This window comes from Montipora capricornis, chromosome 5, assembly GCF_036669925.1.
Source record: "Montipora capricornis isolate CH-2021 chromosome 5, ASM3666992v2, whole genome shotgun sequence".
In the NCBI taxonomy this organism is placed as follows: Eukaryota; Metazoa; Cnidaria; class Anthozoa; order Scleractinia; family Acroporidae; genus Montipora; species Montipora capricornis.
The window spans coordinates 17,687,721-17,700,858 of record NC_090887.1 but is presented as its reverse complement, the minus strand read 5'-3'; the positions used below and the strand labels follow the sequence as shown (position 1 = coordinate 17,700,858).

Sequence of the window (13,138 nt, the reverse complement as noted above, 5' to 3'; positions counted from 1 at the left end):
TTACTCTCGAGTTTGTAACGTAACTGAGATCCGTATTTTAAACGGTTTTGCGCCTGGCGGGCGATAATACTACTTCCGCTTAGGAGGGGTGGTTACTTTTCGTTGACATTAGCCCATAAGTAGAATCGAGCAACTCCCACACTTAGCCTATGTCACTGCATTTTTAAAGACGAATCTATTTTTGGACTACCTTTCCCTGTGATTGGTCATCGGGCTCCTGCGAGGGTCCCATTCGCGGGAATACCAACTTTATTCATTCAATACAATGAAAGGGAGAGATACCAGAGGTTGTTCCTATACGAGGGTATCCGCCCGGATGTTATTGATCTAGAGTCGAGTCGGAAATTCAATCTAAAAGTAAATCGGTTTGTGAAAACGCCATGACAGGGATATGTAGGAGTTGCGCATGCTCGCTCTAACTCATGAGTTCCTGACGCTGGTTGAGGCTGCCGGGTTCAGTCCTCCTCCTGTACTACTAATCCTTGAAACTGACAATCAAGTAGATAAACTTCAGGGTTGTTTAAGGTATAAGTAGACCGAGTTGTTCTGACCAAGTTTAGATCCATTCCATGCGATGCTCCCCAAAAATGTTCACATCCCTACATGAGTCTAGGTTTGTACAGTAACGCAAATCGAGAAGTAATGCTGATATAAAAAGGCCTTGTTCTTTATTAAAGAATAAGCAAATTCGCGTAGTGCTCCGTCGGCTCGTTAAATGTTTTTGGGGTGTCAGCGAGTTAGGGTTGTGTCTGCGAGGGCGCTATTTCTTCATGCATTTCATTTAATTCATTTTTTTCCTAACCCCAAAACTAACAGCAACAATTTATAATCTTCGGTTTGCGACCCTCTTACAACCGCTTTGGTTCCTGCATGATCCTATGGCTTCTAAACCTGTACCTTATCTTGCGGGACAGTTAAGTTAACAAGTGTGAGCAAGATTTTTCCTTTGCATAATTGGTGTATGGGCGTTACGAACGCTTCAAATGTAAACTACGTTTAATTGAATAAACCACTTGTTTCACATTCAGTGGCGTGTAGGGGTTTTGTATCTATATTTTGTCAAAACAAATAGCACTGAACACCAACGATTCATAACTTTTTGTCTGCCTTTTAATTTTGGGCGAAATTCTTCCTTTTTTCTCTCCACTTCCTTTCCTTATTTTTACATTCTGAGGTCCACAGAGAAGTCCGAAAACTGCTTTGGCCGGCAAGTTGCTTCAAGGTCGGCTAAATTCTCCCAAAAGGATTTTTGAGTAATATCCTCTTGGATGAGAATTTAAACGGGACGTTTTTTCTACAAAACAACGCTTAAAAAACGAGTCAAAAAGAGTCAAAAAACACTGACGTTTGCTATGACGTTTGCTAACGTCTGCTTTTTACTAAAAACGTAGTTTCCGTGTGGTTAAAAAGCTCAAATGAATTCCAAAAAAGTGCTATAAGTTCTGAAAATTTGCTGTGAGGTGGGCTTATGAAAGATAATACCAGTACCAAGTGGAAGAAGATTTTAATAGCACAGCGGAAGATGATCATTGCAAACCCTTGTTAAATATTCATTAGTTAAACACGGTAGTTCTCCGTTGTGATAGCGTAAAAGGCAAATTCATGATGAAAAGAAATGACAAAAACCCGAAATCCAAAATGGGAGAAAAAAATGGTGACAAGCCAATTACTCAAACTATTTTACCGAAATTTTCGCACAGCGGGTACAAAAACAGTCGCTCTAAAAAGTTTAATTTCTCAGTACACGCGCCTCGTGTCTACTGTGCGTGTAAATGTGTAAGACGTTGAACGACACAATGGACATATGTCAAGCGGGCACTGACGAGATATCTTCCTGGAATGACTATTCGTGATTTGACTTCGATCACGGGAGGCCTGCCAAAGTTTTTCCAATGAGCGAATGAATGGCCCTCTGGACGAGCCAATGACTCAACTCGAAAATTTTATGGTCCACCGATCCCTCTCAAAATTTCAATTTCTAAAATAAGTAACAATGATGATCAGTTAGTATTGTCGTCTACTCAAAGAGGTTCGGGGTTAAAATATACTGGGTTTGCAAAATAACCCTAATTACCGTTAGGCATCATCAGCACAACCAGGTTGGATTATTTGTTCGTAAACAGGAATCTGGAACATTTAGGTAATAGTGTTTTTTTAGATGTCTCGTGTGGGTTTGAGTATCGCGTTGCTGAGTGGGTCACTTGTGGCAGATAATGAGATCAAGTGTCACTGCCAGTTTTCGAACCGACGCAGTTTCAGCGGCACAATATAAGCAGTGAGTGTGGTTTCTTATGCGCCAAAATATCAAGCTTCGTGAAGACCACCATTTTGGTGAGTGAGGCGATTATTTAAATCTATCGCTTTCTTTAATTATTAGAAGTGACCGAAGTTTTTATTTTGTGTAGCGAGTCTCGTGAAAAAAGGTAATTGTTCAATATGTCGCGAACGGTTACAAACGCACTTTGTCCCTCGTGCCAAAAATTGAACACAGCTTCTTGGATTAAGAAAGTTTTGTTTCCTTGTTTCAACCGTTAATTTTTTTTTTAAATAATTTAGTATTTGATCAGCATTTTGTATTTTTTTTTTTTGTATCTTAATTGCTTGGTGCACCAAATGAAGGACACTGAAATTGCAAAACGGTTTGATTTGAAATTCAAATTTTTGTCGTTAATTGAAATGATAAAGCTATTATCCCGATTAGTGAACTGTGGGGGACAAACGTTCTCTTCGGACTACTGAGCAGTTCATTTTGTCTTCAGTGACAAACAGAGATTTTTTGCTCAAAAGTGAAGTTGATGCTCTCGCCAAGTGAAATCAGTTTTGGAGTTACACAGTAAGAAAGGAAATCTTTGTATATCATTTAGCGGCTGAAGTTGCACGTGCAGTCAAAATCGGGCTGCAAGCCAATCTGTGCAAGTACGGCATTGAAAGCAACGGCACGGCCAGCTCCAATTTTTGCCTTCGTCGTTCGTAAATGCGGCACAGTCATCCACAGCACTAGTGTTGGATGGCAAAAGGAAATATCGGTGAATGAGACATCACAAGTACTCCAGTACCGAGCGTTCTCCAAGGTGCATTCAATACTGCAATGGCCTTGAAAGTTCAATTGCTGGTCAACTCTCCTCCAAAGTTCTGCAAAGGTTTCTCGTTTCTTCGGTTTGTATTGAATTGTTCGTTCAATAGGCTGCAATAATGGCAGCACATCACAAGTTGAGAGTGTTTTTAAATGCTGCCGACGTTTGCCACCGTGGATTATTTTGCAGCTGAAGGGCGCAATTGACACATGGCCTTTGCTATCAAATTGGAAAAGAGCAATACGATTTAATAAAGCGCCGGATTGTAATGAAATTCTGTTTACCGTAAATTTGATGACCTTCAAACTGATAAACGTAAAATTATTTTTCCTCTCCAATTTCTTTGTAGCCTCCCTCGGTTTTTCCTTCTTTTTTTCTCAATTCAAACAGCAAATTGGACCAAATATGAATTTTGATTTTTACTGTAATATTCAGTTCTCAACTGTCTACAATAACAACGTTACGGAAACAGAAAATTACGTGCTTCCGACGTTGTCTGAGATGGTGCCAGAAGTGTTCCACAGTATTAATCGGGATACTTGATCTGAAACGTCGATATTGCTTACAGCTCTTGCTGATCTTCTGATAATCAGCTTCTAGTCTTTTGATATAGTTGACAACCAAATGGCGCCAAAAAGGAACGAATCCTTAAAGTTTTGATTGACCCAAAATTATGCAGTTCGACATTCCAGAATGTGAAGGTCGTTTATTTGCGGAAATTGGCATTACACTGGTTTTAGGATTATGTATTGTCCCTGTCCACTTACTACTCTTTTCATTGCGTATCCTGTCTAAAAATTCCTAATTTTCTTGTTAATTTCAGATGACCGTTATGACGATTTGCTGGCTTTTTGCACTGTCAGTCTTCCTTGTCCAGGCAAGCCATGCCTATAATCCGTTTGACCAGTTCGGTGTTTATTGCAAACCAGAGGCTTACAGGCAACTAGTGAAAAGGACTGGCTGTGATTCGCAGTACATCAGGGTGAAGGCTTGCCTTGGCACATGTGCCTCACACGCATATCCTCTAGACCACCCTCCTTACTTCAAGAAAATGTGTTCATGCTGTAAGCCGTCCAGTACTAGGTGGAAAGTTTTAAGCCTCCAGAACTGCGGCTCAGGAATATCGCCCGTTGTGCAAGTGGAATCTGCCTTTAATTGTAAATGCAGTGAATGTACTTGAGAAGGAAAAGAAAATTTGTCGTGTAAAAGAAGGCTATAAACGATTGTTAAGCTGCGTTGGAGATGAAAATTTCGTTATTAGAATGCATATCTGATTAAGTCAGTAAGTCGCTGCAAGTAGGCTTTGCTTGAAAGCCAAACTACAACAGATTGACAAATTCTTAATTAAATGCAAAATAAATAAATAAAATAAAATTTCGTACCCATCTATCATTGTCGAAAAAAAGGTCAAAAGTTTATTTTCTCTCTGTTAGCAATGATAAGGAACAGATCGACTTGACGAAAGATCAGAGCTGTTACATGTAATGAACCCACTCGAGCAAATGTTGTAGAGGAGTTTGAAAAATCCAGTCTTTGCTGCTTTCGTAGCTTTATGCTGTATATCAATGCGTTCAAATTTGTTCGGACCAGCCAAATACTGGCACGGTGGCTTCAATTCAAGGAAAGGAGTCCTATGTAAGAGTCGCTGGGTACAAACGGAACTCTTAAGGGTGTTGGTGTGCGAAAACAAAAGAAACAATTTGCGTCAATTTCTTTGGTTCATCCATTAACGTGGCCGCTGTGGTGTTTACGCCAACGTCGATCCAAGTGACTGAAAAGACAAATCCCTTAAAAAAAAAACACTCACTGTTCAAATGACTTCGAAGACAAATTACCCATATTGATCTCTAGTGGCAGTTGCATTATTAAAAGCTGAACCGTTAACCAGCTAATTGTGTGCGAGACCTCACTCACAGAGAGCTGTCAAATCCAAGTGACAAGTAATTTATGAACTCTTCGACCAAGAGTAATTTTGAATCATTTGTTGCGCACCATGAGCAAACTCAGTCAACCTAGTAAACACTCGACCCTGACAGGCGGACCTGTACTGACACAGGATTGATCCTTGTGTGGGTTCATTCTCATTAGTAGGGCCAACGTTCACATGGCTTACATGGGTAGAAGCTAGCACTTCACATTACCCTCTAAGAGTTGAGTCTCGAGTAAAAGAACCCTTTGTTTCAATCGAATGAAGGGGTTCAAGTTCAGTTCTAAGAAAGATTTCCTAGATGACGTTTCGATCGTTGGCCGATCTTAGCCCTGAACCAATAGCCCTTTTCACGGTTAGTTTTTCTTATTTGCATGGATTACAATGTAATGTACCCTGGATGCGAGGCAATTTCGGGTTAAAACTACAAAATAGCCCGAAATTGCCTAACATACATGTTAGATTATATTGTAATGCAAATGAGAAAAACTAACCGTGAAAAGGGCTATTCTCTCTAAAAATCTTATTTCCTAAATATTTTAAATATAAATAATACCTTTACGGTCACGTGACTTTCAAGCCAGGCTACAAAGGAATTGCCTGGTCGCTCAAGAAAAAGCATCATGGCCTCCCGACGTTTTCGCTGCGCATAGAGAGGGTGTTGGAATTGATAATTTTTGGGTTTACGTTTCCCAAGACTGAAATGGGATCTTCTAAAAAGCATAAAGAGAAAGATAAGGACAGAGATAGGGAACGCAAAAGAGACAAGGATCGCAAACACCGGGAAAAAGATGACAAAGATCGGGACAGAGATTCGGATAAAGAAAGACGACGTAAGGAAGAAAGGAGTAGATACAAACGGAGTCACGCCACAGAGGATAATGTCGATAGAGTGGAAAAGAAAAAGAGCAAGAGAGAAGACTATGATGATTTGTTTGAATATGCTGTGGAAGAATCGGCGCGTGAAGATCACAGCAGCCATGGTACTTAAGATTTGAAGAATGCCCTAAACAACTTTTTATATGGGATTGAAATCTAGCACTTCACATTACACTCCATTCAGTTAATTTTAATATAACTTGAGCAAAACAGTCATATCATATCAGGGCAACTGCCGAATAGCCAGCCACTTATTTGCAGACGAATAACAGCTATTGTATTCTGCCTCGTTCTTCAAAAAAACACCGCCGTATATTCAGCAGTTACTCTCATATCAGACCCAGATAATTGTCATCCCTCTTTAAAAAGTGACTTGAACGTGAACCAAAACTAATTACGAACCCAAACCCTAATTTTATTCTACTGTATCAACTCTAGTATGAGGCTGAGACGAAAGTCAGTAGTTGAATCAGTGCACAAAATCAGTGCTAATGTTGTCCAAGAAGTGAATTGTCTGGATGCCGAATCAAACCCTTAACCTTTTGATTTCTACATGTAGCCTGCATAAACTATTTAACACTTGTTCGAGCCACAGACCAAATCAGCTAACTCACTGTTGCACCCAATTGAAATCTCCTGGGGTTAAGATTCTTTGTGCATTGTATTTGTTTTATAATGTAGTGTTCACATATAAATCATATGGAAATACCTGAAACAAAAGGTTTTATTCCCAAAGGGTTTGAATTGGGTTTAACGTTGAGTTAGCCAATTTGGTCTATTGAGCTAGAACTGCAACAAACATAATAATTACAATTATTGTAAGATGGGTTTTCAGGGTAACAAATTATAGCGTCTGTAAAACTGAAAATGGCTTGAATCCAAGAATGTCGGATGTTGATTGAATCAATTGTCCAGGAGAATGTACTTGTAGTATTGAAAGGGCTGTTGTTTGACTGATACTTTGACAAACTATGCTAAAATCACATTTAAAATCAAGCAATTGTTCAGCATAGATGTAAGTCATCTGTCACATGATCTGTGATGTTATTGGTACTTTTGTCAGAATAACTATTACAGATTATAATAGATACTTTATCATACTCTGAACCCTAACCTAACCCTAACAACTTGGATCCGAGCTGCAAAGGGTTACAAGAAATGAAAAGCAATTTTGTCCTGGAATGATCACGACAGTATGCATCAAAATAATATGCTCATTATATTGGGTTTTTTACTATTAATTTCACAAGATAGTAATAAAGTAAGTAGAATCTACATTACAATTTAGCAAAAACTGTCAGTGTGTTTTATTGCTTTATAGGTAATGGTGTACCACCATACCAACAAACACAGGGAGACATATCATTAAGTGTAGAGGAAACCAAGTAAGCTTCATCCATATTTTGTTTTCTTCTTTAAGCAAAGCATTATTAACTATGCATAGAAACAGTGAGTTTTCTGTAGAACAACATATATTCCATAAATTTGGTGGAAATGAATATTGGAAAAATAATCTGTTTCATTTGTTGTTTAGAAGTTGTAAGACTTTTCATGAACTTTTTTGGTATAGTAGTTTGAAGTAGTCCAGGTAATGCTCTTGCACTTGTTACTGATTAGAATGGAAAGAGACATACAAGATCAAGAATTTCCTCCGGGAATACTTGCATTCAAAGAACAAAACAAGACTTGGGGATATGTTTTTTTAAAGAACTGAACAGATTATTGTTGGGTACAAATTACAAGCTACAGATACCAAATCAACACAAATCTTTACTTAACCCTTTACCCCTTAAGTGGCACTCATTGACCAATAAAATCCTCTGGCATTAGACAATAAAATCTTTAAGTGTCACTCTCATGAGGAACTACATGTAGGTTAACCTTAATTTAAAACTGTTGGTGGCATACCATATTATCATCAAAAGATTCAAGAACTGATGCTCAAAGTGCTACTATGACCAAAAAAAACAATCTTTTATTATTCCTTGGATTTCAAAACTATGTTAGCTAAACAGTAACTGATTGAAGTTTTACCTAACCCTAAGACACCTGTTTATTTTAACTGGAATATTCCTGTTCATGTGGTCCGCCATTACTAACTTTAAAATCTTGAGAGAGCTGGATTGAGGAGAAAATGACGTCAAAGACTCAATAATTTAAGAATGCAATGTGTGTGTACGCAGCTGAATTAATAAGCAGTGCAGGAGTTTCGGGCTTTCAGACTTTTAAACTAGTGTTTTGCAGATGGGATGTATAATAAGCTGCGTTTAAACGCTAAAATTTTAAGTAAATGACGTCACTTTTCCCTAGATCCAACCCTCTGAGGTCCAATTGGTCAGTTTGGAACATGACTAATGGTGGACAGTGAAATCCAAAACTTACACTCGAAGTAAATAGCCTTTGGATAAAAATCAAAGCTTAAAATTTTGCCAGTCAAGTGTTGAGTAATCACACTTTCAAAATCTGAAGAAAAAAAGGAGTGATTTTTTATCATTGTAGCACTTTAAGTATCAGCAATTTAATTTAAAAGCTACTAACAATGATTTTACTACTTATTACAGTAAGCTCAGAATCAAACTTGGGCTTAAGCCACTTGAAGTTCCTGATTCATCAACAGAAAAAGAAGGTACATATATATTAAAACAATTTAAAAATAATCAATCTCTTTACAGTTGCTCCCCATTTAAAGTTGTGTGACAGTCTTAGAAAGTCTCCGTGTCTTTTTCTTTCTTACCAGTTGTGGGGATATTAGTTTTTGTAAATTTTTGAATGGAATGATTCCCTGGAGCTTGCATGATCACAGGCTCTGCATTGGGAGTGTAAACAAGGAGCCAAAGAAAATCAATACTTGGTGAACAAATTGTTTAATGATGTCTTACAGTACATGTATATATGTTTTACTTATTTATGTATCGATGGTAATTTATCTTTTAAAAAAGATGACCCATAAGATTGGGTCATCTTATCACATTCAGGATATCTGACAGAGTAATTGAAGTTGATGTTTGTGACAAGAATCGTGCACTACTGCTTGTTAGGAATTTCCCCTCGGTCTGTTAGGGAGGTGCGGTGGCCTCATGGTTAGAGTGCTCGACTCCAGATCGAGTGGTCCAGGTTTGGGTCCTGGCTGGGGACATTGAGTTGTACTCTTGGGCAAGACACTTTACTCTCACGGTGCTTCTCTCCACCCAGGTGTATAAATGGGTACCGGTGAAAATGCTGGGGGTACCCTGCGATGGACTAGCATCCCATCCAGGGGGAAGTAGAAATACTCGTAGTCGCTTCATGCTACGGAAACCGGAGATCTTTCTCTGTAGCAGCACCATCATTATGGAATGCTTTGCCATTTGAAATTAGAAACGCTCCGTCTGTGTCTTTTTTTAAAAGTAGATTAAAAACTTTCCTTTTTAGAAAAGCTTTTTATAGTTAATTTTAGCTGTTTAAGTGTTAATATTAAAGTTTTGTAAGGCGCCTTTGAACAGTAGGATACCGGCGCGGTATAAATCTTTTATTATTATTATTATATTATTATTATAAGCGCCGGCCTGATAGGCCTTTCAGGCTCCTAACAGAGACTTTACCGGTTAGGTTAAGGGTAAGCCCAAATTTGCCAAAAAACACCAGACTTCATGTACTGTTACATAACTAATAAATCAGTCATGCTTACAGCCTCTGTGACTATTATTACATTATCTCCTAACAGATGTAATCTTTTTTATGTTGAAAGAAAAGACAAATTCTCTCAAAGAAGATGTACATGTCCCTGCCATCAATATCTCTGACCAGAAAGAAACTGAAAATGTAAGTGAGCTTAAGGATAAGAAGTGACGATAGTCATCGTGCATGTTCCATGAGGTTGGCATCAAAATCTGTAAACAATAAATTCATTTTTCTTTTCAGTTTAAAAGAAAATTAGAAGAAATGAGAGAAAAAAGAAGAATAAACAAAAAGTTGGGGTAAGTTTAGAAAATAACACTGACTGACTGTTGGCTCGTTTTGTCTTATCACAGTAGAAAGCAAAACATCAACTTAAATTCTTTCTTTTATGAGGAAAATTTCCTCACTTGCTACCCTGTAATACTGCAATACTGAAAAATAAATAAGTCATTAAGCCAGGGACATGCATGAATCTCTGAGATGAAGTCATAAACTAAGGCTTTGCAATTCAAAAACTCTTTAAGTCTGAATTGAAATGAACTTTGTGACAATTATCATCTCAGGTACTGACTTACTAGCTTGGTTATGATACAAGCAACAGTCTAAATTTTTGTCAACTTTTACCTAACTTGAGGGGGGCTTTTAGAAGTGAAAACTCAAGAAATTAACTTCAGATAATTATATGTTTCTTTATGTTAACTTAATTATTACTTTTGCAAAGTGAACATTTTGAGGCCAGATGTACAGATGCGTATGCACTGGATGACACATTTTTAAAGTAAAGTCATGTGCATACAGTAACCAGCTTATAGGGAAATATTTTGTTTTGCAATAATAACTATTGTTATTCTCACCACACAATAACTATATAATACATAATTAAATTGCAACATTGGCACTTCATGTTTTATTTAATTAATGGTAACAGCCGAAATACTGTAACTTGGTTGTTTGAGGTCCAGATCTTCACAATCACAACACTTGCTTGAAGGATTGTATTTAAAGTGCAAAATCAGTTATAAACTGTGGACTACTCGGATACTTGAACAGTGCCCTACCTGACTGTAATGCCCTTCCTGCGTACATAAGAAACTTATTCTGACATTTTTAAGACAGTGTGGTATCATACATGTACATGTAATCATAATTTCAAATGCAAGAACTGAGGTATTTTTTTTAAGTTATTATTATAATTTTTAAAATAAATACTAGTGAGCAGCACACAGCAGCAGATCTTGTCAAATTGCTTTTATTTCTCTACTGGTTTCTTCTTATTATGCAGACTTCATCAGGGAGTTTGAACAAGATGGTTAAAAGGAACTTATTTTATACCTTATTTACAAAGTGCAAATCATGTTCCAGCAAGAGTGTGTACAGTAAAAAACACCTACACAACAGTAGGTGCAGGATACAACTAAAATCCTGCATGATGCTCACAGATGTAGTTATTTTTAAATTACTTGACATCATTGCTTTTGCATGTGTTTCAACAAATGCACATACATTATTATTCGTAGTATCATTGACCAGTTCCAGTTATCTTTATACATGTAATCTCATTCCTCAAAATCTCTATTAACTTTCCTCAACCATTAGTTTGTCCAATAAGCATTTCCATACTGTACTTGGGATTGGCTGTGAAGGGTAGTCAGAGAGTTGCCTCATTTTTTTCACAATGTTCTGGTACTGGATGGATTGATACCAGTAGATTTCACTGCAAGTTGTTTTATATGGATAGCAAAGTGAAGACGCTTGGAAGCCGAGACATTGATGAGGATGACAGTGCTGCATCATGGGTGGCCAAAAGCAGGAAAAATGAACAGGAAAAGGTTTTGGCTGAAAAGCGAGTAAGGGCTTTGATAAACACAAAGTAATTGAGTTTTGGTCACTGAGGAATTTTTAATTTGGGCACAATGCTCAAAAGCAAAGCAAAGATAATTAATTTTCAGACGTTAGAAATCAGATCTTGTTAGTGGTTTGGCCAGCAAAGAGAAGTCCTACTTTCAATAATAATCACATTGTTTTATTATACATGACGATTGTAGCTCTGTAACACTGTGCTTGAATGGGGTACTATTATTTTAAATCAATTTGATACTGTAGTATACAGTAAACTTAATTTTTTTCAGCATTAATATTGGTGTTCATACAAGTTCTTGGTTCCTGGATCTATAGTGTGTGACTGGTTCATATGAAACTTTGCTGAGTATTTTGGCAAGCCCACATTAAAGGGCAATGATATTGTTTTCAATTGTTATCTTGTAAAAGAATGTAACGTGCCTGTAGATGTAGCTTTTGATATTTTCTGGTTGTACCCTTTAACAGGCACAGCTATTAGCTGAGATGGATGAAGAGTTTGGAATCAGCAACTTGGTAGAAGAAGAATTTGGATCCCTTTCAAGAAGAAGACAACAAGTAAATACACTGTAATTTTTTTATCAAATTGAAATTTCTGTCATGGGTTTATCAAACATCTGTAGTGTTGACACCATAAACCCATTGACTCCTGGGAGTGACACTTACCGTATTTACCTGTGTATAAGACGACGTTTTGAGGAGGTAGTCTGGCCCAGTGGTTAGGGCGCTTGCCTTGAGATCCACAGATCCCGGGTTCAAACTTGCTCTGACCACTCGTTGAATTTGATCCTGGTGGTCCCTGATTCAACTTCACAGCTGCACTTGTAAATAGCCAACTGCATGGTTTGCCTCCGGCCAGTTGGGATTCTTAACAGTCGCTGTTCCATAGCTTCGTTGTGTTTCATTGGCCCTGAAAAGCCCCTATGGGGAGCGACCAATTAAGTATGTATGTATGTATGAATGTTTATGGCCTCAAAAGAAGCTCCAAAAATCGCCCTCGACTTATACACAGGTCAAAGATTTAGTGTAAGAGCCAAGTTCCAGCTACATGATTTATTCAATAATTAACATAATAATGTTGTCTTGGACATAATGAAGGTAGTGGACAAGAGACTTCAAAATGAGTGACAAAAGAAAAAGGATTTGTCCAACTCTAAATGTTGAAGATACTCCTCACTAGCAGAAATAATTATAACAAAGAAATTAAGAAATTGCTTTTTTTGCCATCAAAAATGGGGGATCGACTTATACACAGGTAAATATGGTACATGTAACAGATTTTACTCTGTCCAATGCCAGACAATTTTACTGATCAACTGGGGGTATCCCAGGCCACCTGAGGAGTGAATGGGTGAAGTGCTTTTGCTGAAAGATGGAGACTTTCATTTTCTAATTGATTTTGCTAGTTCATTAAATTTTGAGGACCATGGTGTACTACCTTGCTAAAGAGTTCATGCTCATGCTGTGTTTTGTTACAGAGCTACTCCAACAGAGATTTGAGGGGATTAAAAGTTGAGCATTCTCAAGAACATTTCACGGTGCGTCATATTTAGCAAGTTTAAAAATTGTGAAGGTCTTATTAAGTTACACGTATGTATAACGTTAATGTTCTTGGATTAATTTTTTTAACTGTTCCTTTTTTTAATAGTCAATCGTTCCATGTTATTAATTTTATCAAGTGATTTTTGAACCTTGAAGTTTGAGTCAAGAAAAAAGTAACAAGATACAATTATGTATAAAGAAA

At 37.5% G+C, this 13,138-nt stretch overlaps 1 protein-coding gene and 1 long non-coding RNA gene across 2 annotated transcripts in view; both read left to right on the top strand.

Moving 5' to 3' along the window:
• The first annotated feature begins 2,146 nt into the window (after positions 1-2,146).
• LOC138049726 (uncharacterized) lies at positions 2,147-4,955 on the top strand. The gene is made up of 2 exons (XR_011132431.1): positions 2,147-2,331; positions 3,898-4,955. It is a non-coding gene; the product is annotated as an uncharacterized lncRNA (long non-coding RNA).
• Positions 4,956-5,608: 653 nt separating this feature from the next.
• LOC138049724 (U4/U6.U5 tri-snRNP-associated protein 1-like) overlaps positions 5,609-13,138 on the top strand; it is a 21,682-nt gene continuing 14,152 nt past the window's right edge. Inside the window, exons 1-8 of the mRNA XM_068896133.1 lie at positions 5,609-5,984; positions 7,202-7,265; positions 8,442-8,506; positions 9,608-9,681; positions 9,781-9,836; positions 11,276-11,384; positions 11,863-11,952; positions 12,873-12,932. Of these exons, the coding sequence (XP_068752234.1) occupies positions 5,705-5,984; positions 7,202-7,265; positions 8,442-8,506; positions 9,608-9,681; positions 9,781-9,836; positions 11,276-11,384; positions 11,863-11,952; positions 12,873-12,932 (798 nt within the window). The 5' untranslated portion in view covers positions 5,609-5,704. The remainder of the gene's footprint in view (positions 5,985-7,201; positions 7,266-8,441; positions 8,507-9,607; positions 9,682-9,780; positions 9,837-11,275; positions 11,385-11,862; positions 11,953-12,872; positions 12,933-13,138) is intronic.